The sequence below is a fragment of the Pezoporus flaviventris genome, unplaced genomic scaffold (genome assembly GCF_033815535.1).
Source record: "Pezoporus flaviventris isolate CSIRO_AGI_PZ_B2104156 unplaced genomic scaffold, CSIRO_AGI_Pfla_v1 ptg000002l, whole genome shotgun sequence".
NCBI classification, from domain to species: domain Eukaryota; kingdom Metazoa; phylum Chordata; class Aves; order Psittaciformes; family Psittacidae; genus Pezoporus; species Pezoporus flaviventris.
The window spans coordinates 71254254-71280096 of record NW_026892550.1 but is presented as its reverse complement, the minus strand read 5'-3'; the positions used below and the strand labels follow the sequence as shown (position 1 = coordinate 71280096).

The following is a 25843-nucleotide window of genomic DNA, read 5'->3' as shown; positions in this document are numbered from 1 at the left end:
TGCTTTTTAAGTCTGAATTGCCTAGCCCTTCTAGAAAGACATTTGATAATTTCATAGATTCTTATTTTGCTGTACAAGAAGCAATTGTTATTGTTTCTTTTTAACTAATATGCATTGTTTTAAAACTCAGGTTAATGTGGGCCTCTTGAGAGGCTGATATGAAGCAGCCATGTGGTTTGACTCCTACAGATTCCCTAAATGTTATGAAAACAATTTAAACTGAATTAAATGAAGTTAAATTAAACAGAATACCATGTATATCCTGGAAATATACTCCAGTATGATACAAACTATGACTTCAGAATTACTTTGGAGAAAGGATCTGGGAAATGAGTACAAATCCAGGAAATTAGTGGAAGCATAGACAAAGGAATTTGTCAGGGGACAGTGATGCTGAACACAGGCTATGAGCCTTTCTGAATTAGACCAATAATGAAAAACTCTGCCCCTTCTATATTTTAACAGGTATCGTGCTGGTTTTTAACAGTTCAGAATTGTTAATCTTTTCAAAACTTAAGTTCTGTTGAATTCTTATTGCTAGCTAAGGAGAAGAATAATGGATGATTTTTCTGTTTTGCTTGCTTTGTGAAAGAGTAAACCTTTTTTCTTTAGGAAAAATAAAAGGGATTTCTGATAATTCTGAAGTGCTTGTACAGCAGAATCAAATTGCTCTGCTTGGAATCTTTTAACTCTACAGGCTCTCCTGTGCACCCTCTGGGAAAAAAGCACTGAGTGAGGAAAACACAGGAAAATCTTGCTTAGACCATGTGACAGAAGTACCCCTATAACATGTGGGACACATGGAAGGAATCTAATTGTCTAAACTCATGAAATGTAAGAATTAGAAGGTCAAAGACACCAGAATTTGTTTTCTGACAAGACTCTACAAAACACTGTTGAGACCTTCCATATCTTTGGTGGGAAACCTGGCAGATGAGAGAACCCCAAATCTATTATAATTCAGGCAGGGTGCTTGGACAGACAGTTAATCCACCAGGCCACCAAGGAGGAAAATAAATGTTCTGCTGATGGCAAAGGAATGCATGAAAAAACAGGCTTTATTGAAAAAAAAATAGTATGAAACATTTTGTGTGATGTATCTTGACAAGGCACTTGAGCAGTGTTCAACACCCAGATTATTGCAGAAAGAATTGGGGGATTCAAGAGACCTAAACAAGGAAAATATTGAATGAAGTGTCATCTCGGCTGAAGCAGAATGGAGCAGACATTCCCATTTTTAGAAAGATTGTCTGATCGTTAAATTTTTCTTATAATACCTTCTCAGCTCATTTTACATTAATTTTTTTTTTTTTTAAGACCATCCAAAAGTGTGAACTCCAGCATTTTGCTTCATTATGTTGTTCACTGCCACTCTCAAGTGCTTTAAAAGATGACAGTGGAGCAACACAGCTTATAATGACTGATGCTTAGCTGTCTCCTCTAGCTTCCTATGCTCATACATCTTATGTTTTTAATTTCTTCTGTGTTGTCCATTGGTGTGGTTACTTCACTGGCAGGACTTTATTATTACAAAAAGACTGTAGGGATGACTGTTACGTCTCATCAGCAAGGCATCAATCGCTATTTGCAGCTTCTGCTGAAGGAGAAAGCTGCAAATGAATGAACAAAAAAAAAAAAAAAAAAGGATGTGTTTCTAGTGGCTATTTATAGCACCAGAAGTTTCAAATTTTGCCCAAGCACTGGGGGTTTTGGAGACTGATATTGAGGACATTTGGAAGTAACTGGATGCAGACTGAGGTACTGGGCCACTGTTATTTCCATTAGGACCTTCCCTACAGTTGGGTGTGAGTGCAGGATGGCCAGAAGAGAGTAGAGCATCCAGAGAAACTCTTCAAAAACCTGAGTTAGAAATCCAAGTGTCTGTTATAATCCTCACAGACTCTTAATTCTGGTCTTGACCACTGCTGACAAATTTCTATAGAAAGCTGGGGGGATTCTATGACACTAGATGCCAAATTCTGTGAAGGGATGCAGAAATACATTCCTGTCTGTTGTTAGATTCCTCATCCATCTGGCTGGCTTGAGTCCATAACAGCAACTCCAAACAGCACAAAAGGTAAGGCATCCCAGCAGAACTGAAACAGGAACAAGCATTAGTCTACAATAGTTTAATATTAAAATCCTTCTTTCAAAAGGCATTTAGACTTTGCATGGACAGGGAGGAAGGTTTGCACACAGCAGCGTGGAAAGCTTTACTCACCCTGTGCCCACCTGCAGCTTTGTCCTGACTATCCTTCTGCCATGCCTGGTGGCATGGCCTGGTGGCATTTCTAATTATTCCAATAGAAAGCAATTGTTAATGCAGAAAGATCAGAAAATGCATATGCTGGAGAGATTCAGTTATGGAGCTCAGCCTCCTGATAGGCCAGCACTCATTAATTTAGCATTAGCAGAAAAGATGCAACTCCAACATGAATTCCTGTCTTTAAAATACTAAAATGAACAAGATATCACAGCCTTGAAGTGTTCAAGGCGTTCTAATGATGATGAAGGTCAAAGACAAAGTGCAGACCTGTGGAAGTGAAGAGTTGTCAGACACTAATGTAATGCTTATTTCCACTGAAGTAAGTAGACTGAAGCTTAGAGTGGAAAAAGATGGGAGAATACAGATGAGCTTTTTGGTGCTGCAAGAAGGAAGGACTACAGTCAGCAGTAACCCAAATGACATTCCCAAGCATGTAAATATTGCACTAGGTCTTACTATGGCAACAACAACAAAAAAGACTTTAGCAAGTTCTTGCTACACGTTTGGGTAGCACAGCTCTGTTTGTACTCAGTTAAAAGGAAACCGTGAAGGTAAAATTTCTCTATCTTCTCAGTATGGTAATCCCAGACACAGCATAACCAGGGGTTTCTAGGCTTTTTACTAGGTCACTGCTGACGGTGATCATCATCTTGTGTGGCTGGGAACCAATGTAATTCGCAAGTACACAGATAAGGTAATTCTGCAAATTAACTGATGAATCCTTGAGTCTTTTGCCTTCTAAAATCCATCAGTAAGATAATAGATTGGCAGGAGAGAAAGGGAGAAATTCATTTGCAGAAGCTCACTAGGCTCAAGATAGATCCCTGCAAAGCTTGGGAAAACAGCTTTCTGTGGCTCTGCTGACTTTCTGTTTAATTACTTAGCCAGACATGACCTTGCACAACTTCTACAATACAAGGACTAGGAGATCTTTTGTGGTAAGCAGAGCCCATAATAACTCTGTTCTCTTATCTCTGTTTCTCTAGCTGATGCCACACATTGCATAACTATACGTATCCCTGAAGAACCTAATTGAGAAATGGCTTTGTGAGGGGATAATAATTGAGTTGTAGGAAGTTATTACACAGGAATGGTGTTACTTGTCTTTTTATTGTTACATACAAATACTGTTATCAGGAACCTTATTTCTATTCATATGCCCTTTGGGTTGGCACTTGCTACATGTTTGGTCCCTGGAAGAAGGAAAAACCTAAGAGGCTGAACAGAGTGATGTTATTTACCTGTACTTTTCATGCAGCTGGGAGGTGTGTAACTATTCAGTTGTATTCTTTTATGCACCTGGGAATCTGCCTTGTATGAAGGCATTCCCAAGGAACATGAGTGTGAGTGGCACCTTAGGAGAGCCTAGCAGGGAGTCTGTATACCTCTGCAAAGTGAAACTATACTGCTTGCAGTGACAAATGACGAGAACTGAAGGAACTGGAGAAGTAGTGACATAGCGGCATAACGCAGTGGATTGTTGAGTGCTAAGAAACTGTTTCATTACAAGCCCTGCATTATATGGTTCTCTTGTTTTGTTTTCTGAAAGCACTGTATAAATAACAAATATTTTAGTTTGTATTGGTGATCTGACAGTTTAAACTTGCATTGCAGGGGACAGTGATACTATTTTTGAGGTGCATCACATCATACATATAGATTTGGGGGGTTGGTTGTTGGTTGGATTTTTTTTTTGGTGGTAGGTGTTTGGGTTTTTTTTGGTGCTAAATATACCTGTAATATGCAATTCAAGAAAGAAGGGAGATGGTCCAAGTTCTGCCACATTTTGTTAAACAACATAGAGATGCTATGCTAGTCCTTCTAGCTGTTGGAGTCATTCACACTTCCACCCTTATCATACCCCTCTAGGACAAGCACAACCTGCCCCTAAATCTCATGCCCTGAAAACACAACCCTCTCAGAGCACCTGGCCACAGCTGCTGCTTCCAAATGCCCAAAAGTACTTTGATACCACTTGCACATCAGCTTCTTATATGTCTCACTCTGCTATATTTGCCTTTCTAGCACAAAAGCTGTTCTGCCTTAAGGGATGAATAAAGCCCCACTGGTTCTTAATTGCCTTCTTCCCCAAGTGGCTTGGGACATTATTTGCTAACTGGCTGTAATTATCCTTTATTTTAAACTAACTAATGTACACTCTGATTTTGGTGTTATGATGTTCATTAGCAAGCATCCTGTTTTGAATGTGTATGTGTTCTGGGAATGTCCAGTCTACAAGAATGGACTGATTTCTGTCACAAGTGTAGGTGAAATACCCTGAGGAACAAACCTGTATGTGGTAACTGATCTGAAATGAAATCAACAATGTTAAGGACAGAATATCAATGGATGGTCAAGTTGCAGAGGGGATTTGCATGTGAACATTTTCTACAAGTGAGATACAATTTTTATTGTCCCCAAAAGATTGTTTCATGGAAAGACTGGTTCTGAGCCTGTGCCTGCAAAAGATTTCTCCCCATGGTCTGTGTTTGTGGCATGATTTCTTGTTAGAGGTGAAGAAAGGATTCATCTCCTGAGTCGTACTGTTGATGGTTTTGTGATGGAAGTGGGATGCTACTTTTGCACTCAGGAAATGTGGATAGAATGGAAGCTTCCCTTCATACCTTGACTCAAACATAATCTATAATTTAAGAAAAAGTATGAGTCCTAGCAGATGATTTTTCTTGCTATTCTCAAGATACTCATCAATGTGGACTGCTCAGTTTTCAGATGGATAAATGTGTGCAGCATGTAAAACTGATGCTGAATGCTTTTTAACAGCCATGGTTCCGCCATCTGCCTCCTACTCAAGCCCCTGGATCTGGAGTTTTCTTCCCTGTCATCCATAATAAAGAGCATTGAATCGTGGCTGCTCCCCCAAGCACACGCTACTAATAACTAGTAATATTGATTGCTGGATAATGAAGGAGGCAACTTAGTTTTTTTTCTGTCTAGTGATATTATTCCAGTCAAAAGTATGATCTGAATTTCCAAGTGACTCTCTGTGGACATTCTTCTTATCGTAATAGAGGCTCTTTACCCAATGTAGAATAATAGACTTCCTTAGTGGAGCAAACCACATCAGGAAGAGATGCTCTCAAAATTGTACAGGTGGAAAGCTACTGCTGAAAACCTTGTTCCACAATTGCCTTTCCAGTTAATTTCCTCTTGTATACAAGCCCTTTCTCAGAGCATTTTACATATATTTCCAGAGAGAGCACTTGATCACCGAGCTTGTGCACAGTGCTCACATCTCAAGATACCAGGCATTGCAAGTGCCTGGTTCTAGAAATCAGCCTGATGAGCATTCATATGCCTGGTTTGGCTGACAGAATTACCTGATCTGTTCTAATGTGCAAAATAGTTCTAACTGTATATGAGACTACTGCTTTTTCTGGGTGTTTTGTTATCTGTCTTACTGAACTGGATGAGGAGGCAGCTGAATAGAGAAGTTGTAGAAATGGAAATAAGAATTAAGTAATGAAATAGAAATATGTGTTTAAAAACAAAAGGTTGCCTATTGCTCATGGAAGTAGTGGGGTATTTACAGAAACAAAACCTTTAGAGTAAAGGCTTAAGAATGTGACGTTGCATGCTTAGGAACTTCAGCTAATCTCTGAATATGACAATTCCCACATGTGGAAAATTGCAAGGAAATAATTGTCATGCTATTGAGTTCTGTACAACTTGCGCACATCTTTGAAAGTTACTCTAAGCAAATGTAATTGTACCCCTGGATACTACAAACTATGAAATGAGTTTCAAAGAGCTTCCAAAGTCTGTGGGCTTTTCACCATACCAGGTGTTTATGTCATTTGCTAAGTATAGGCTATGCTTCCATCCTGCCACTAGGAACTTTAAACGCTGATCTGCCAGTCTGCTAAGGAAAATTTTCTTGGTAATTTTTTTTAAGTCAAAATGTGACTGTAACTCTTCCAGGCTTTTTTTTTCCTTTTATTTTTTTTGTTCCTTTTAAACATAGTGATAGTTATGTGAGATTTAAAAAGGCAACCATCTTCTATTGTTCCATTTACTTTTCAGAAATACTGAAAGGAAGAATAAAAAAAATGCCTATTAGATGGTATTTTGTATATGCTGCAGACATACATGTGTATGTGTGTACATAGGGGAAAACAAAATTAATGCAGTGTAAAATATGGTTTTATCTAAAAATTCAGGTATCTTAGCAGCAAACCTGCTCGAGAAACTGAGATCCTTTTATTTAGGTTAAAGAAAGATCTCTCATGTCAGATATAAAATATCTCCTTTGTTACTCAGATGCACTAAGCAACCAGTACGTTTGCCATATGCATTACTGTATCAGGCCATCTCTGTGTATCAATGTACATACACATACATAAATACATCTCTGTGTATGTGCGTAAACAGACTTGTAAAGTAATCTAAAGTTACAGTTTCTATATCTGCTAGCTACTCTCATGCACTTTCAGCCTTTACCCAGAAATGGAGCTTGCCAGCTTTTTCAGGCTTTGTCTCTTTTTAAATATCCATTTGCATACATGGTATCCCCCAGTTCTTCCCTTACCTTCACATCATTGATGTTCATCCTAGTTCCCTCCTTCCCAACAAAGATGTCATCTATGTCAACCAGAATATACCTGTCCAAGGACAGGGTGAGCTTCTTCCCTGATAGGAAAGAGATGGCATCAATAAAGATCAGTTTGTGCAACCAGAAGGTCAAGTTGTTTCCAAAGAGGACTCTCTGAATCCCATCATGAAGCCCCAAATCTTGGATGACAGTTGCATACAGAGCAGCCTTTGGCAATGCTGCAAGGTGCGGTCTGGAGGTCTGCAGTTCGGTTAAAAGCACGGGTTGATAGGTGGAATGGTTAAACTGGAAAACTGTCCAGTCTTCACCAGGCAGTGGACCTTTCTCAACCCTTGGTGCTTTGGTAATGCGCAGCAGGGGAGACTGAGAGTTTACCATACAGTCTTTGAGGGCCACATTATTGTAAAGATGTAGCGGCAATCCTTTCAATTTTGTACTGGGGGAGCTGTTTTCATTGGCTTTATGAAAACCAATTATGCTAACACTGTATTCCACACAGTATTTTTCCAGAAGCTCTCTATTCCACGAGTCCATGGATACATACTTTAAAATATTCTCATATATAACAATCGTGTATTTTCCTCTTCCACTGTCTGTGAGAGGGGGAATGTCCCCCTTAGTTGGTGCAATGACCATGTGGTACTGAAATCTGCTGGACTCAAGGATGGCTATGATGTCTTGCCCCAGCTGGGAGTACTGGCTTTCCACAAACAGGAGGACGGTGGGATCAGTTTTAGATGGATCAATTGGCTTAGCCTGTTTCAGCTCCACAGACCTGTATGGTAGAAGCTTGAGGTCTTCACACTCTGCTTCTCCAGTGGTTTCCACAAAGGCCATTTCCTGCTTGTAGCCGGTGTAGAGGTAATAGGCAGAAATGACAATACTTGCCAAGCAGAAGGTTGCCAGAAGAATGACTAATGTTCTGAAACTTCTGCGGAACTTCACAATTAGACTCATCTTTCGCAGGACGTTCAGCTTCTGTTGAACTTCCCGCTCTTTTGGTTCTCTGCTCCTAAAGTACAATAGGAACAAGGTGATGCAGAGGTGCCAATTCCCCTTCCAAGATGTTCATGTGACCATTGCAGTGCATTTATGAAGCTGTCAGGGATGTTATAAAGCTGTTGGAGTAGGAAGTCAAAGGATCCAGAAAGCTAAATTGAAAGAGGTTTTGTCAGAAACCAGCAGCTGCCAATAATCAATGAAGAGGACTATTAACATTATCTGCAACAAGGAGCAGAGGAAGAGTAAATAGAATAAAATCCATAAAGCAATTAAAACCACATGTTGATAAAGTCAGTGATTGATACTGGTAATCTCAGTTAAGAGGGAAGTTAGAGGAACACTCTGTGTCACTTTTTTTTTGATGTATTAAGATAAGCTGCATTAAAGAGCTCTCCCATATTCCTAGGGTATAAAGTATGAACATAATTTCTTGAGGACATGTATCTCTTCATTTATGGACACTTCTTATCTAAAATTACTATCACAGATGGGAATGACTGAAGATTGCAGGACAAAATTAGGATAAAGTAAATACTTTTTAAATACTGGGGCATGTTCCATGTCAGTTTCAAACTTCAGAAGTATTTTGAAAGGGGCAAAAAATTCTATGTTGGACCATGAAACTAATGAAAGTAAAGTGAAAGGCATGAGAGGACTTTGAGGAAAGATTTGCAGAACTTTTCTCTCCAGTTTCCATTCTGTACCTGGAATGATCAATACTTTAAAGCCCATTTAAGGGCTGTCTGAAATGACACCTCCAGCTGAAGGACCGGGACTTCAGTCTGTCCCTGCTGTACTGTATGGGTGAAGTACAAGGGGCTTAAACCTGACTGCCTGGCCAGCTCTGAAGCCCTTGTGCAATTCCTGGTAATTCTACCTAAACTTATGAAAAAATACTATTGGTAAGAGTAACCCACATGACTCAGAGGCAATTAAAAATAACTAAATAGCCAGTGCTGCTGTATGGGCTGATACAGGAATTAACATCTTTCTGAATTATTTATATTGTTTACTTATTGGAACAATGTGAGACTCTAAACTATGAATGATTTTTTGAGCTGCAAGGAAGAAACATTTTCGTCAGGTAGTTGTTAATTTATGTGTCCTCCTCCATTAACTCAGATTACAATTTTGAATTTCATTCTGGAAACTATTCCTTCATCCTAAGCTTTATACCTAAAACTGGAAAACACTTGTAAGAAAGATAGTGAAAAAAATAATCTACCAGTATATTTTAGGAGTCTGGTACACAGTTCTAACAAACCTCTTGATTGTGTTGGTTCAGGATCTTGAAAATGCAAGTGAAAAGTTTTAATTTTTCTTGAAATGCTTTGTATACTGCTCTCCTACTGCTTTTTGGAAGCTTGTCAAGCAATGAACAGAATGATGAAGTAGTGAATTAATAGGTCTACTTGCCCATGAGAGGCTTGTTGATGCTTTCACAGTTTTCAGAGGGAGTTGTTGCTAAGGCTATTTGTGACTTTGGCAGGTTCAGAATTCTATCTGCTTTACCTTTCTCAGAAGCTTGCCAAGAGATTAGTACGCCTGTATGGTGGGCAAATCCATCAACAGCCCTACTTGTGTTACACATCAATTGGCCAAAAGGTGGGCAAGGCGGGTAGCTTATCTGTGGATGGAAGTCAACAGAAATGAGAAAAATTGTTCTGAATTTAGAAAAGTCTCATGTATGACAGAAGAAATAAAAGAAATCACACCTATCACTAGGAAATGAAAATCACCCTGATAACTGTAAGAATATTTGCTCCCCTTTGCTGCTTCCCTTGTTCTGCAGTTCTGACTGCTTGCTGGAATCTTGCTCCCTATTGAAACTCCAATTCAGATTTTATCAAAAGATAAAACGGTATCAAGTGAAAAATCCTCTGTGAGGCCATGTTCAAGTTTTGGTGACATTGACGAGTCACTCAGCAGGACTCCGAGGGTTTATTGGATCTGGAGGACTGCTCTCTGTTGGAAAGGTGAGTAACCTCCCCACAAAACAGCTAATTGCACCAAGCCTTAAATTTGTTAGCATGAGAGAGGCAGGTATCTTGGAAACAAGAATTAAAAGCCCCTCTCGGACGCTGCAGCCTCTGCTTTGTTTCAGCACTAGGGGGCAATGTTTTCTTGCTTTTTAGCAGGCGGCACCTGCTGTCTACGCAGAGCGGGTAGCTCTGCGTGCTGCCAGGCATTTTCCAGAAGAGTCTCGAAATCCTCAGAGCAGGTAAAGCACCTTAATTAAGACTCTTATGTGTAAAAATAAATGAAACATAAGACCTCTGCTCTAAAAAATCTGCTACTAAATCACACTGAATGCTTACCAAATGTCTTAGCCTACACCTGGGGTGCAAGAGAACAGCATGACCAGAGAGCTAAAATTGCACGTTTTTTCCTCACTGTTCTGTCCTGCTAGATCTCCCAGGTACTGACATTGCAAGCTGTCCAAATAATGAGGCAGATCTTTGCTGCTGCTGTTGCTTGTATTACTAAATGTAATGTGCAAAACTAAATGGAAATGTAAAATACGAGAAGCTCCTGACTTTATACTAGCCAAAACAAAAATATGGTCTTCATTCCAAACTATTTGATCCAAATAACATTGGTAAAATCTCTTCCAGTTAAAATTCTAGTAATCAGATTTAATTTAATAAGTCTGTTGTATGTAGGTGGTATAACAAGTGCCAATATTCACAATTATCTAAATGTCTAAATACTAGAATTGATAAGGAATTTAAACTTTTATACAGAAACCTGGCATTGGAGCAGATCTCTTTTAGTTTGTGCATTGCGTTTGAATTGCTCTTTTGAACTGATAATGCTGTTCAGTTAAAAAAAGTGTGAAGTAATTAAAGTTTATGAAAATCAGCTATATTAGCCATTAGTGGGACATTTTCCAAGTCGTAATTGGAAGTTAAGTGTGGTTTGTGTCTTTGAAACTCTCCCTCATAAATTTCAACAGCTTTCTATTCACTAAGAAATTCAAATATCTTAGGAGCATTGCTATGCTATATTTATTTAAGAAACATGAAAATAGGCTATATTTCATAATTAGTGTTATTAATATTAGTTTCATTTTAGAATTGGGTGTCTGAGGTCCTGTATTCCTATGGTCACCAGTCAGCATTCATTGACTATTCAGGGGTAAAGCCCAAAGCTGTCTACACTGGATCAAGGTTACACTCATCCAGAGCATGATGTAGATCTTAAGTCTTGCATTCAGCTGACTTCTTAGGCATGGGGCCTTTCCTCAGAGAGCAGATCTCTGCAGTGTATCTTTGTTGTGATGCTATAGCCATCTGCAGGAACTGTAATTTTTCTTTAGTTCAGTCAGCCAGAGAAAAACAGAGGTTTCAAAATTGCTGCCTCCTTATTAAACACTACTTCCTGCTTCCCCTTAAAAAATGCTTTCAATTGATGATTAAAGCATACTGATTATGAGCATTGATTGAATGGGAGATTAGGACTCAACTGTTTAAAACTGATAGCAATATAGTGAAGAGAAACAGTCTTGTATGAACACCATGTGTTAACATTGCATCAGGAATCAAAGCTGATTCTCTCATGGTCCAGTTCCTATACTCAGACTTTCTCACAGGGCTTAGTGATTCAACAAACATTTTGACCAAATTAGGTGCAACTAATCAGGGTAGGACATACATTGCAGAAAACAGTTACAGTTAGTGAAAGTAGCTGTTAATTGCTAATAAGGGATAGCTGAAATAATTAAGTTATCACCTGGGTAAATGGGTGAAACTCCATTGAGAGTTGCTGCCTTCTATCATCTCTCTGGAAAAAGAGGTGGTAAGTGAGCAGTTTGGCTCTGGCAGGAGGCTGCCAGCCTGTCCAAAGAGCAGGGTCAGAGCACTGTCTTGCAGGGCTGTTGTAAAGCTCTACTACTTTTCTTACCCTGTCTTGTAGGTAGGCTAAGGGTCTCTGATCTAATTCAACTTCTGGAAAATAGAGTTGTTGATGTTAAGCAACCGTTGTGTTTATCTGCTCCACGGATCAAGTTAATAGACTTCATGTCTGCAGCATGAAAGAGCATGTTGATGCCAGTGCAGGGTAGAGGAGCAGGATGCTTGCTAGATTTGCATCACTGCAATACAGTTGTTCCTAGTCTCCTGTCTGCACCAGCATGCAAGGCTGCTCTCGTGGAATGCTCTATAAGTAATCCATCTGGAGCCAGGTCAGAGGCTTCTTTCCATTCTACTCCAACAGAAGTCAGAGTGTCTTTGTTTTCTATATCTAAAATTTCCCTTTAGGCTAAAAAAAAATACTGTGAACTTTCCTCTTTTCCTTCCTTTATAAGCTTGTATGACTTCTGCCATTTATTAGAAGCCAAATGATTTGTGAAACCTACTTGCTACTCCTTACATATGGCTGCTCATTCAATATAGAAACAAGCAAACTGATTTAAGTGGAAAAAACTGCTCCTGTTGACCATTAGAGAAAGTTCAGGGTTTCAATTCATGCAGAGGGAAAACAGCTGTTTTTCTCAGAAGCTTCCAAGAGACTTTTTTACTGAGCTCATGAAACTTGGGCACTTCTTGAAAGTGTCCTTTTTCTTTTTCAAAATTTGCAAAGTTGCAATGTGTTTTGTGTTTATAAATATGTCTTTGCTCATGAGGGGTGCTGCTGCCACCTGCTCATAGCTGGTCATAGGTTTTAGAACATTCTTTTGCCTAGGATAAGGGCTGATAAAAGCTGTTGCAGGTCTTCTAACTTTGTCCTAGCTCCACCTTATAATTTCTGAGTGGAGAGGCTGTTCAGCACTTTCATGTCCTGTTTATTTTTGATGCATAATTATCTCTAAGTTAAAACACCAATGTTCCAGTATTTTCAGCTATTTGATCAGTCTGTAATGCACATATAATCTTGTGTGATTTGAGAAAGCTAAATGATGCCATAGGTCGAAGTTGATAATGAATGTAAAACAAAGTGCTTCAAATACCTCAGTAACTTGTGAACTCAATGAAAGCTGGCATGGTTGTGTGCATGAAACAATACTTGGAAGCTAGCTATTTGACCCTCTTGACTTCTATATTTCTTTGGCTCTAAACTCTTCCAGATGATTTCAGAACTTGGAGATTTGAAGAAAAAAGGCTCCCTGGTGGAAAGGCAGCTAAAGGCATATTTGGAGATAGGTTTCATACATAGATGTATTCTCATGTGTGTACAGGTGTGCGCGCCCACACCCCCCCCCCCCCCCCCCCCCACACTTTACAATGTATATAAGATAGTTGGGGGAAGTGGTGTAAAGGTACTTAGGAAGCTGTAAACTTCATGCTTGAAAATCTGATAACATCTGATAGGTGTGGACAGATTCATGCAAAGTTAACCATTTGTCTCTGTCCAGGACCACCAAAGTTGATCTGGATCATGGTTAGTATTGTCAAGTATGATCTGAAGCATGCTAATAGAGTGTTTTATTTTTAGTGTTTTACTTGTCTGTGGATTGAATAGGGGAATTGTGATCAGAACGAGCCCTGTAAGAATTGTTTCTGTTCCTTTAATACTCCCAAAGGCGTGCAGATAGCCACCACTGCCTTGCCACAAGTCCCACTTTCTGGAACACTCAATGATACATGTACGGTTGCAACAGCACACAAGCAAACATATTTTGTTCTCATTATTTCACGTGTGATCCGAAGTAGCTGACTCATCAGTGGTTTGGGTTTTGGTTTTGCTCTTATGGATGCTTTTAGACAGGTAACTATAACCAGGCTAAGAAAGTTGGGACTGTTCATCCTGGAGAAGAGAAGCTGTGTGGAGACCTCAGAGCAGCCTTCCAGTATCTGAAGGGAGTCTACAAGGATGCCGGAGAGAGACTCTTCATCAGGGACTATAGTGATAGTACAAGGGGTAATGGGTTCAAACTTAAACAGAGGAAGTTCAGGTTAGATATAAGGAAGAAGCTCTTTACTATGAGGGTGGTGAGGCACTGGCACAGGTTGCCCAAAGAAGTGGTGGATGCTCCATCCATGGCAGTGTTCAGGGCCAGCTTGGACTGAGCCTTAGGCAACATGGTCTAGGGTGAGGCATCCCTCCCCATGGCAGGGGTTTGGATCTAGAGAATCTTGAGGTCTTTTCCAACCCTAACTATTCTGTGGTTAATGGGACTTCTCACAAAGATATTCTATGTGAATCTTTGGGACCTTTCTACAAATATGAATTAAAAAGACTGTAAGGAAGGTATTGTTCTTTCTGCAGATTCTCACAGAATTGTTGCCTCCTTTGATTCTCCAGACCAAATGTAAGACCTTTTTGCATTGCTTAACTCCCAGGAGAAATTTATTGTAAGACCGATTAATTTCTAACAGTCCCACAGTCATTTGGACCACCCGGAAATGCACGTAAATATCCCATCTGTGATGTTTCAGTGGCATTTTCTTCAAGTGTCACAATTTATCAGTGTTTTTAAATGTAAGCAGTTGTAATATTTGCTCAGAATTCAGATTACTGAATTCTTGAGTGTCAGGTGTGAAATTAGTAATAATAAAAGTATAGTCTTAGGAGGACCATGCGTGAGGGGAGAACGTAACTATAGTCACCCGGGTAACTATAGACTGGTCAGCCTCACCTCCATCCCTGGGAAAGTGATGGAACACCTTATCCTTGGTGCCATCTTAAGGCATATCAAGGATAAGAGGGTTATGAGGGGCAGTCAACATGGCTTCACCAAGGGGAAATCATGTTTGACCAATCTCTTAGCCTTTTATGAGGAAATAACACGGTGGATGGATGATGGCAGAGCGGTGGATGTGGTCTACCTTGACTTCAGCAAAGCATTTGACACAGTCTCCCACAGCATCCTCACAGCTAAATTGAGGAAGTGTGGTCTGGATGATCAGGTAGTGAGGTGGACTGCGAACTGGCTGAAGGAGAGAAGCCAGAGAGTTGTAGTCTATGGGGCGGAGTCTAGTTGGAGGCCTGTAACTAGTGGAGTGCCTCAAGGGTCAGTACTGGGACTGGTATTATTTAATATATTCATCAATGATTTAGGTGAGGGAATTGAGTGTACTATCAGCAAGTTTGCTGATGACACTAAGCTGGGAGGAGTGGCTGACACGCCAGAAGGCTGTGCTGTCATCCAGCGAGACCTGGACAGGCTGGAGAGTTGGGCAGGGAATAACTTGATGAAATATAACAAGGGAAAGTGTAGAGTCCTGCATCTGGGCAGGAACAACCCCAGGTTCCAGTATAGGTTGGGAAACGACCTGTTAGAGATCAGTGTAGGGGAGAGGGACCTGGGGGTCCTCGTTCCTCCTGGACAACAGGATGACCATGAGCCAACACTGTGCCCTTGTGGCCAAGAAGGCCAATGGCATCGTGGGGTGTATTAGAAGGGCGGTGGTTAGTAGGTCGAGGGAGGTCCTCCTTCCCCTCTACTCTGCCCTGGTGAGACCGCATCTGGAATATTGTGTCCAGTTCTGGGCTCCTCAGTTCAAGAAAGACAGGGAGCTGCTGGAGAGAGTCCAACGCAGGGCAACAAAGATGATTAAGGGAGTGGAGCATCTCCCTTATGAGGAAAGACTGAGGGAGCTGGGTCTCTATAGTTTGGAGAAGAGGAGACTGAGGGGTGACCTTATTAGTGTACATAAATATATAAAGGGGGAGTGTCACGAGGATGGAGCCAGGCTCTACTCAGTGGCAAACAATGATAGGACAAGGGGTAATGGGTACAAAGTGGAACACAAGAGGTTCCACTTAAACTTGAGAAGAAACTTCTTCTCAGTGAGGGTGATGGAACACTGGAACAGGCTGCCCAGGGAGGTTGTGGAGTCTCCTTCCCTGGAGACATTCAAAACCCGCCTGGACACATTCCTGTGTAACATTATCTAGGTGTTCCTGCTCCGGCAGGGGGATTGGACTAGATGATCTTTCGAGGTCCCTTCCTAGCATACTGTGATACTGTGAACATGTACATACATATTTCTTGTTTCTTGATAAAGTGGCTCTAGTCACCATTGTAGCACGTAGGGGTTAATGACCACATTCAACTTTTGTGCAGCTCCCTATGTGGCAAAAATGTTGTGTAACAATATCAAAATATATCACTTTATCAAAATATACCAAAATATACATAATATTTAGATATTATTAGGCAAAACATTTAGCTCTATGGCCAGACTTAAAATAAGAAAATATCTTCTCAGTGCTCTTTCTAATAAATGTGTCATCTTGCCTGATTGATGGTAATATCTATCACTTTTCACCAGTAACTCAGTAAACATTCAAAAAAGCTAAATAGCATTATTCTTGGGTAAAGGCTTGACTTTTTCAAGGTCATTTGGCAGACCCATGACTGAGCCAGAAGCAATAGCCACTTACTCTTGCATAGTGACCGTCCACAAACAGATGTCTGTACAACCTTCACAACATCAGGAGAAAAATAATTGAACTTCCAAGGATCAAAATAAGGTTTTGAGATGATGTGAAAGTCAGAAGCCTACTGCTGAAGCCATGACGTCAGAGCCAAAATGTCACAGCCAGAATGTCACGGCAGAAAGTTTTGGCTGAAAACACAACAAAGATTTCCATGGTACAAAGTTGTGCGTGACCTACAGGATCAAGTCCTTCGAGCTGATGCTTACTTTCCCAGTGGGGTTAGTGGAGAGTGCAGGTGTAATGAACGTGCTGTGGTTGACTCAACCCTTTTGAATGAAGATGGTGAATAAAAGCAGTCTTAATATGTTTTCCTGAGACAGCCTGCAAAATATTCCTTCTAACTTTATGCAACATATCTTCTGATCTTGCTTGGTTAATGGCTCTTCATCACTTCTCAATTCATAGTTTAATGCTTCAATGGAAGCCAATTTGAATTCATTTAACTTTTCAAATAAAATTTTAGTGAGATGCTCTATCAGATTTTTTTTTTACTGTTTTCTACTTTTATAAGGCTGTCAATTAGCTATCCAGTTTCAGTAGAATGATTTGTGTAGTGAATTCAGTTGAGAGACAGCATTTGTGCAATATAATGGCTAACTATAACTCCTTAAAGTCAATCAATGCAGTAGTCAAAATCTAGACATCTTGTTTGATTATATATAAAAGCTAATACATGTAAAAAAAAGAAAAAGAGCTTTCTGTGGTTCTGTTAGCATCTAGATAGCTGCAGGTTTTCTGTATCTGTGTTTTGAAAATTTACCAAGGATTACAGATTTGCTGAATAGCTATTGAAACTTTTCTTTTTGGGAGCTTTTCTACCCCAAAAAGGTTAAAAGCTCCCTTTTTAATGAAGAGGCCGTTTGCCTACAAAGACATAGTCACAGACTCTGGAACAGCTTATTAGAAGCTAAACTCTTTGGTCTTTATACTTCTTTGGTTTCCCACTCTTTGGTTTCCTGTTACTTTTATGGGACCAAAAAATATTTGCCATCATGCAAGATAATATAAGTGTCTCCATCTTTATATCAATGCCAATATATTTCACTAAATAACATGTTCTGTGGTATCTGTATCCTGTCACAGGGACTAGTTGTGAGGAAGTCTGATGTGGTCACGTCACTGCTAGGAATTAAAAGGAGGCCACTATTTTATATGAGAGAGAGACTACTGCTGTCACATAGTAATGTTCTGTTACTAGTGCACAGGAACTCTATTTAAAACCAGATTAAGGACTTTGTACCTAAATCCTTATAGCAGCACATTTACTACATGAAATTTGAAGAGGTTTACTCTGAGCTTACTCAGACCAGATTCCAGACAGCTAGAGACTGTTTTCAAGCTCTGGGTACATTAACTGTCATTATAATAGCTTCCCTATGTTTAAGTAAATTCTACTGAGTACACCCTCCCCATTTTCATCCTTGTTGGCTGACAAGTTTTGTTATTTGAGAGGATTTGGTGGAAGAATAGATAGGAAACATAGTGAGTTGAGTCCCAGCATCATCTAAGCTGTGACAACCTGGCAGGTCTCAGCCAGCAAGTAGTGGTGATGGCAAGCAATGGATTTCACGCAAAGTAAGGCAAGCACAGTGAATGAAGACAGAGTGGCTCTCCACGTGCCACAGTCTGGGTTTTGTGCTTGTCTGAAAGTGTGCTTTTGGACTTCCAAAGAGCATTGTTCTGAAAAGGAAAATTCAAACAATCATTTCTACCTTGCTCATAAAATACTTGCATTAATCACTGCTTTATTACATGACAGTTTTGGGGCAAGAAGTTATGTTTATAATACCTGTCCTGTCTTTTTCCATAAATATTTAAATTGCTTCAATTAGACTCTTAGTCCAGACTAGATTCCAGGCTGTTGTTCAGAAAACTCTTATCTTATTGCAAGTTCTTTAAAACTAGAAGGATTAGTTTTCTCTAGGAGCCAGTTATGGCTATACATATTACTGTTGTCAGTAAAACTAATCTAGATGGAAAAACTTCATAATGTTTTAAAAATACTACAATACCAAACTCACTTGAATGTATTTAAGTAGTTCAGACACTGTGAAGCAGACAAAATAGTCCAAGGAATGTTTATGGAAGATATTAATACAAATTCAACTTCTTTTTATCTTTAAATGATTGAATGGGTATTGTTTCCCTGTCAGGAAGAAAGATGCTTAATGGTGAGAGGAATAAGGCAGGGAGCCAAAACTGAGTTTAGTTTCTTTCTGCCACCAAGATCATGTATTGCCTTCTGGAAGCCACTGATTTTTATTTTTTTTTTTCCTTCAGTACTTCAATTTTTCAGTCTGCATTGTGGGAATAATACCCTTTTCTGCCTTTACATGGACTGTAGCTGTAAAACGTTTGAAGTTGATTCATGTTTGGTCAAATGTATAAAGTGTGGATATTGCAAATGGTGCATATAAGAAAGCCAGTACAAAATTCATGCTGTCATGTGCAGTCACATGTATTTGCAGTGTTTGCTTCCTTTTCTTTTTTAGTCTTCATACCCTGGTTAAATGGCTCTATTTTTATTTCTGCCACTGTCTTATGGAGCTTCTCTGGAAGAAGCCACTTTGTCAGTCTAGTGAAAGATGTCTTTTGAAATTTCTGGTGTGTCATCTGTGACCTATAGATACTGTTTTGCTTTTGGTTTATAATATAAACAAATACTTTCTTTGGAAAGATCTAATCTTTGTTTTATCTAGATAAAGTTCAATTTAGAAATGCCACTAGTAGGGTAATGGTCCTTTTCGGGAATTCAAGGGACTTTTTTGTTGAGTCATGGGAAGCTCAGAGGCTATAACTAGAACTAATGCCATTAGAGCTATGTGATAGAATATTGAGGCTTTGATTAAACTGTTTTGATGAAAAATCTCCAAAACTGAACTACTGAGGCATTAACTTATTTCTGGAAGCAGGGTGTTTGTGACTGTACAGCCCCTGCACTAGGCTGGAATGAGTTATGTTTCTTTACATACCTGTTCTCCTCTGTGGGCTCGGTACACAACTATGTGGTGTTTTCTAATATTAATCTCCAGCATGCACTTGGAAGTGGAAATCCAGCTTGGATTTCTGTTTTATGGTAAGGTCTTACAAGCCAACAAAATGATGGCTCATTAATTGACATGATAATACACTGTAATCATAAAAGTCTGGTTTAGACACCATATACATAGGTAGTTAATTTTCCGCCTGAATGTATGTATTTTCCATGGAGGAGAAAGCCTTCTTGGGGGTACTTTAGTTAAAAATCTGAATGTGCAGAATGACTGCTGCTGATTTGTGCTGGCACATGGAGCTTGCTCCAAAACTGATTAAGAGTTAGTCCTATGGGAGTCGGAGAGTGTCAAGAATTGGAGCATGCACTGTTTGATTTGTTTTTCATGCGGACAGTACATACCACAGTGGCCTCTTGATCTTTAATTGTGTTATTTATTTTTTCTTTCCTGCCCCCCCCAGTACAAATTATAGTAACATGAACTGTTGCAGGTAATATAGAAATAATATATAGAAATATAGAAATAATATATAGAAATATAGAAATAATATATAGAAATATAGAAATAGTAGAAGATGCAGTTGCTCTTATGTTGGAAGATGAAATCCCAGAATCACTGCTTTTCAGTTACTAATGAGGTAGAGTGACCAATTCCTCTTTAAGGTCTCTCAATTAAAAACAAACCTGGACCCTCAATTGCTAACAGTAGTTACTGGTTTGTACTGTGCCCCGTGCAGGAAGAAATTGCACACCCGTAACAGTGCAATTGTGTGGGGTAGGACGGTGAAGCCATTTAAAATGGCACAGCAAATGCAGTCTACTGACTAGTAATGAATAATTTTTTAAAGGAAGCTGTGAGGGCTTGAAAATGAAAAGTGACCAGTAAGTGTAATTTCTGTATCTTACTCAGAAGTCTAGACCCTACTGCATTTTCCTCTCATTTCCAAAACTTTATTTGTGAATCACTGACCCCTTGCCCTCCCCTCTGGTGGTTTAGGGGGTGATAAATACGCTCGTGAGAGAGAATAAATTCAAAGAATGCCCTGAGGCTCTGGAACTTGAGATCTGGCCTTCTCCTTGCAAAATATGGCCCCATGCAAAAAGAAAGGATGTTGGATAAAACATCCCCTGAAACTAGAACATAGAGGTAGGTGCATATTTAATGGCAGACTGTTTTAACTTTCTCAAGTCACCTCTTTTATGGTCAGCAGCTACTATTAATTATTTATCAGAACACTTATTTATACACTAAAAGCTAAATGCAGTCCTTTCTGTGGAAGCCTGGCAGAGTGCAGGCTGAAATAAGTAGCTGTGGATAGTCCTTCAGGAGGATTTTTTTCATGCCCAGTTCTGCTCAGGGGAGAGCCCGTTAGCATTATTCTGCCTGCTGTGTGTCTGATAATGATATATACATATGGGAGATTAAACCCCAGCCATTAGTAAAACTCTATAGCTGTAGATGCATTAGCTCTGCGTGCATTTCTCAGTGCTCTTGTGGGCTGTGACAGGGTGACAGATGCTGCTCTCATGGCTGCTAAGAACTATCTTTGAAGTCACAAGACTGTCCTAGCAGAAATTCTGCACCAGCAGCTTTGGGTGCAGAAGCATGCGCTCTGTAAGGTTACCTGGAACATGGCCTGGGAAGAATGCATCAGCAGCTGTACATGTACAGATTTGAAATTGTTGTTTGTGTTACACTGTCTGTTTTGGGGCTGTGCTAGGGAATACCTTGTCTTAGTGTGTTTTAGGTGAGGAAAGAAACTTGCATGGTAGCTTCCCTGTGACATGACGAAGCAGGGAAAACAATGACTTCCCTAGGTAGTGGAAAGCAAACCAGAGATTTGGCAGGTTTTCCCTTGGCCAAGCTAAGTAAGCTAGTACAGTTCTTTATTAGCTTCCAGGGAAGAGGAGGGAACCCCTTTCTTTTTGCTTCTTTTCTTGTGAAAGAAGCTCACCCTGCCCTGGCTTCTACTTCTGTATTTGTCCTGGCTCTGCAAAACCCATCCTTACAGCAGAGGGGGGGGAGGAACATTTTGTTCCTCTTTCCTACACTTGGGGAAAGCAGTTGGGACCCTTCCTGTAGCCAGAGGGAAGGAAATAGGTGTAAATACTTCTTTCAGAATTGAGTTTACATCATCTCATCACAATACATCTGGTGCCAGTTGTGTTTTCTCCATCAAATACTGACATGGTTGTGCTGTTGCCATGTGATTCTGGTGGCAGTACTATTCAGATAAAATATTATTACTTTTCTATAGCAACTGTTAATTTCAGAAGAATCTGGGATTTCGTTGTAATTATTACTGACAGACGCAGTAAGTGTTTGGGATTAACATGCATGGGTTTCATTTTCTTCAAGCAGCTGAGCTTCGTTTTTTTTACAGCCCAGATCAAATTTTCTAATTTAAATGTTGACATAGATGGAAAATAATAAGTTTTTTATCTAGCACTCTTCTGGGTGGTTTACACTTCATGAGGGGCATTGCTTTAAGATCTCAATAGAAGAAGATTTGTTGCTGTGATAGGGGCATTCTTCAGCCTTTCTACAAATGTGAGACTTCATACTCCAAACAATTTCCAGAACAGAGACCCTCTTTCTCCCATAGTCCAGTGCCTCAACCTGCTCTAATGGTCTTCAACTGTGTCCCAGGCCTGCGAAGAGGGGATCTGCTAAACTGCCACCCTACACTGTATTCCTTCATCTTTGCAAGTTGTTTCAAACGCAGTCTCCCCTCACCTTGGAAAGAATGCAGAGCCCTTGGCTCATCTTAAGCTCAGGACCCTGTTCCTGAAATGATTTCACAGGCAGGGGAAACAGCAGTTTTCTGCACAATTATGAATTATCCTTTCCTTCAGCCACCCATGTCCCCAGCTTGAAATGCTTTGCTGCTCTTGGCCCAGGGTTTGCTATGTTCAGAAAAGCCAGTTTTGCAGCTATGGAAAGCAGCTTCTTGGATGCACCTAAGAAGCTGAAGCATTATGAAAGCTTTGCAAAGCAAACACTTGGTGGAAGCAAACATCGGTGTATACATGCAGCTGAAGCTCAGCCAGCTGTGTGGTTGGAAGTAGTCAAATCAAAATTGTTGGCTAAACCAAAGATTTCTGAACAGAAATTACCTATTTTGGGGGGGGTAAGAGATCATTATATTTTTTCCCTTACTGCTTATAGAAAAATACAGTGAGAAACAAATCTTCTCCTGGTGGCATATGGTCAAATGTAATTTTTTGTTTATCCAACTGAAAACTCATAGTCACAACTACTGGTAACTCATCAGCATTTTATTTGATGATTGCCCTGGGTTTGCAATATGTATGCATGTTTTCCTTCAAGTATCTCATTATACCTCTGAGATAATTCCTGTTCTGTAAGGATTCAAAATAAAATCATTAAAAAAAAAAAAGGCTTTACTATTAGGATATTTTTCTCCCAGTTATACTGAATAATAGTTGAAATCTAGTGAAACTCATGAGTCCTGCATGCTGCCACATCAGCTAAGTTTGATCAGTGCCATTACAAAGAGCAATATAGCAGATATCTCAGCCTCTAAATATCCATAAAGTTTTAATAGGACTTCCAGAACTTTATAGTGTTAGCTACCAGGGTGTTCAGACTGAAATGGAATTATACATTGAGGCATATATATGTGTCTGAGGTCAGTCACTCAAGTGTCCTGATCTGGGCTTAAATCTAACCCTTTGGATTTGATTTACTTGAAGGAAATGTAAGTTAGAGGAGCATTTGTCTGGCCTCCCAGAAAAAAGTGGGGTCAACAAGAGGTTAAGATACATCTGCTTTTATTTCTGAGGCTTTCAGACATTAGGCGTTTATTTGAATCAAAAAAATGGCCATGTTTTGAGGAAATGGCACAAAAACTAATACACAATGTTAAACTTCTGCACAGAGCAGTGCCATTAGAAACATCTAATCTAGTTGAGCAGATCATATTATTTGAATTTGTAAGATTCAGAAGAAAACTGAAAGCCAAGAATTTCCTTATTTAAATGTGACTCGGCATTCCTCCTGCCCTTCCCTGCCTTCTTTAGAGCAGCATTTCAGAAAGCAAGTCAGACAGTGCAGCTTGGCTGATGGTAAAACTTGCATGATGAAAGTATACAGATGTGATGGGGCAAACCAGAGAAGCACCTGGCAACATTCCCGACTATTTAAACTTTATGAACAAGGAGATTCTGCTATTCTTCCACAAGCTGAACATCTTACAGCAGGAGGATCATAAATTGAAGAGACGGGGTGCAAATGACTTATATCTCTTCTTATCTTTTGCTCTGGTTACATTAAGAGATGTAAAAGGGAGAATAACCTGCTAGATGGGGTAGGCCAGATTCTGCAGCATTTATTCACAGGGAGGAAGAGTCCAATGTGATTAAGAGCTGCAGAAGTTAATAAAAAATGACATAGTAAATTCCCTAGGGAAAAGAGAGCTTAAGGATCCTTGCGTGGGTTTTCATATGTATATGTGGTTACATTAGTGTACTGCTTGACGTAAGGAGACTTCCTCACCTCTAAACATTTCTCGCTTGAGTGTTTATTCCCAGCAGCAGTGACTTGGAGCCAGTGTGTCAGCTTTAAAATAAAAAGGCAGGGCTGCCCCTGTGTTCTGCCTCTGTAGTCATCTGAAAAGCAAACGCTGATTTCTTCAGTTTACCTCTTACTACCTGAAACAATACTTGCTTCCACATCACGAATGATCATGCTGCTTAAAAAGAAATGTTGCTGACAGATGTTGTTTGGATATCAAACCACTGGAAGAGATTAGATCTGTGGGTCTTGACTTCCTCAATATACAGTTACTCTGACATTAAATAGTGCATGTTTACTATATATCCCTGGAAAGCTTTCACATTGTCATTTTAATGCACTAGTTTTGCTTAAATTTGCTAAATAGTAGCAAATAAAAGCAAAGCGTATGAAGTAGATTAAAGAAGAATTGCAGCCTTATTCTCTTTCTTTCCTCACATAACTCCTATGCTCTAACTTCTGTGGTCTTTCATATATTTAGTCAGACAGCTGTTTCCCCATGCATCCGTTTATGTCAAGGGCACTTGCATGCAAACATGGCAAAGACTATCTCAAACTTTCAAATAATCCTTTGATTGTCAGGTTCTAGGCAGCTTTCTGAAGTACTTACTATACATAATCAGGCACTGTGTGGATATTTATACCTGTTCATGAACTGTTTTCTTGTCCCTGAGTATAGGCACTATCTATATAGTTGTGTGAATATATACCCAGACGTATAGGTTAAGGTAGCAGTATGTATGTGCAGAAGCTGAATAGCTTACCTAGAGAAGAATTCCTCTTCCTAGCGTGCAGGGAAGAGACATCTGCTATTCAAATCTCTTCACATGGCTCCAGGTAAACTAGGAAGAGTTTTCAATTGATAGCAGCTGTCTGAGCGGCATCCCGGGAAGATTCCTCTTGCTCCAGCCCCAGTAACTGAACTCTACCAGTACAGTCACATCTCATTTATACACAGACTGCCCTTTTCAAAACAAGCAGCCAGCTGGAATGATTCAAACCTCTGTTCAGCACACTGTTAAAAATGCAGCTTCCTTCTTGGACGTGGGGATTACACCGTGGAGCAGCCAGGCTACAGCAAAAAGGCTGTGAGAACTATTTAATCGCCCAAATATCGTATGCTCCCGTTACTACTACCGGTGCTGCTGCTGTGCCTCCTGTTTGCTGTAGTCAGCCTTCCTCTCCCTCATATCTACAAGAGTATCAAGGCGGTTTTGCAGGGTTGTGATTGGCAGAAGCAGCCAATTCCTCCAGCTAATCAACCCTCAGACTTTCAAGGACCCTGAGCTGCTCTGATGTCATTCCAGCCGAGGGGGGATGCTTCATGGGAGGACTAGGATGTGATGACAGAGGCTAATTTGGAGATGAGCTGCATTCCTCTCCTGCTGCTGTGATTGATTAGATGCTCCAGGAGGATTTGCATAATCTGTCATTGTGCAGTTGGACCACCTCCCCTCCTGCCTGCCTGCCGAAAATGCGGGAGGAAAATGCCACTTCCAGCTTCTGATTTTACATGTGGAGTCTGTGACTGAAAGCCTAGGGGAAAAAGGAAACTTGAAAGAGTAATTTTTAGGCAGGAGAATCTTCGAGTCCCCCCTTCAGCTCCTCACAGTACCCCAGATGCTAAAGGAGACTCAAGAAAATTACTAGAAGACTTTTTGGTTTCTACTCTTGTTAGGTCACTGGTAAGATCACCCAGTAAAATAGAAAGTAGCTTTTAATATATGATCAAAATCAAGCAGAGGTTGCCCAGCAAGTTGGTTACCAGTGATCTCCCTGACAGCACCTCTAGGTGGATACTGGCAAACATGCAGCATTGAGAGATATATTTTCCTACTGCACGCAACACAAATTCCATTTATTTGTTGTATAATTTCTTATTAACATTCTTTATCTCATCCAGCTGGAGATGAAACCTACTTCCATAGCCAAGAAACGTGATTATTATGTGACTTTAAATTATATTACAGAGGAAAAACAAAACACTTTCTATATTAAAACCCCTCAATTTTACACCAATCTAATTTTCAATTTTTGCCAGCTTGGCACCTTTCACTCCAAAACTGTTCTTTGTACGATACACCTTGGAAT

At 39.9% G+C, this 25843-nt stretch overlaps 1 protein-coding gene across 1 annotated transcript in view; it reads right to left on the bottom strand.

Annotated features, from left to right (window-relative positions):
* Positions 1 to 25238, bottom strand: part of NDST4 (N-deacetylase and N-sulfotransferase 4) — a 108084-nt gene extending 82846 nt beyond the window's left edge. Inside the window, exons 1-2 of the mRNA XM_061443328.1 lie at positions 24517 to 25238; positions 6813 to 8057 (exon numbers count right to left, since the gene is read on the bottom strand). Of these exons, the coding sequence (XP_061299312.1) occupies positions 6813 to 7793 (981 nt within the window). The 5' untranslated portion in view covers positions 7794 to 8057; positions 24517 to 25238. The remainder of the gene's footprint in view (positions 1 to 6812; positions 8058 to 24516) is intronic.
* Positions 25239 to 25843: the final 605 nt, after the last annotated feature.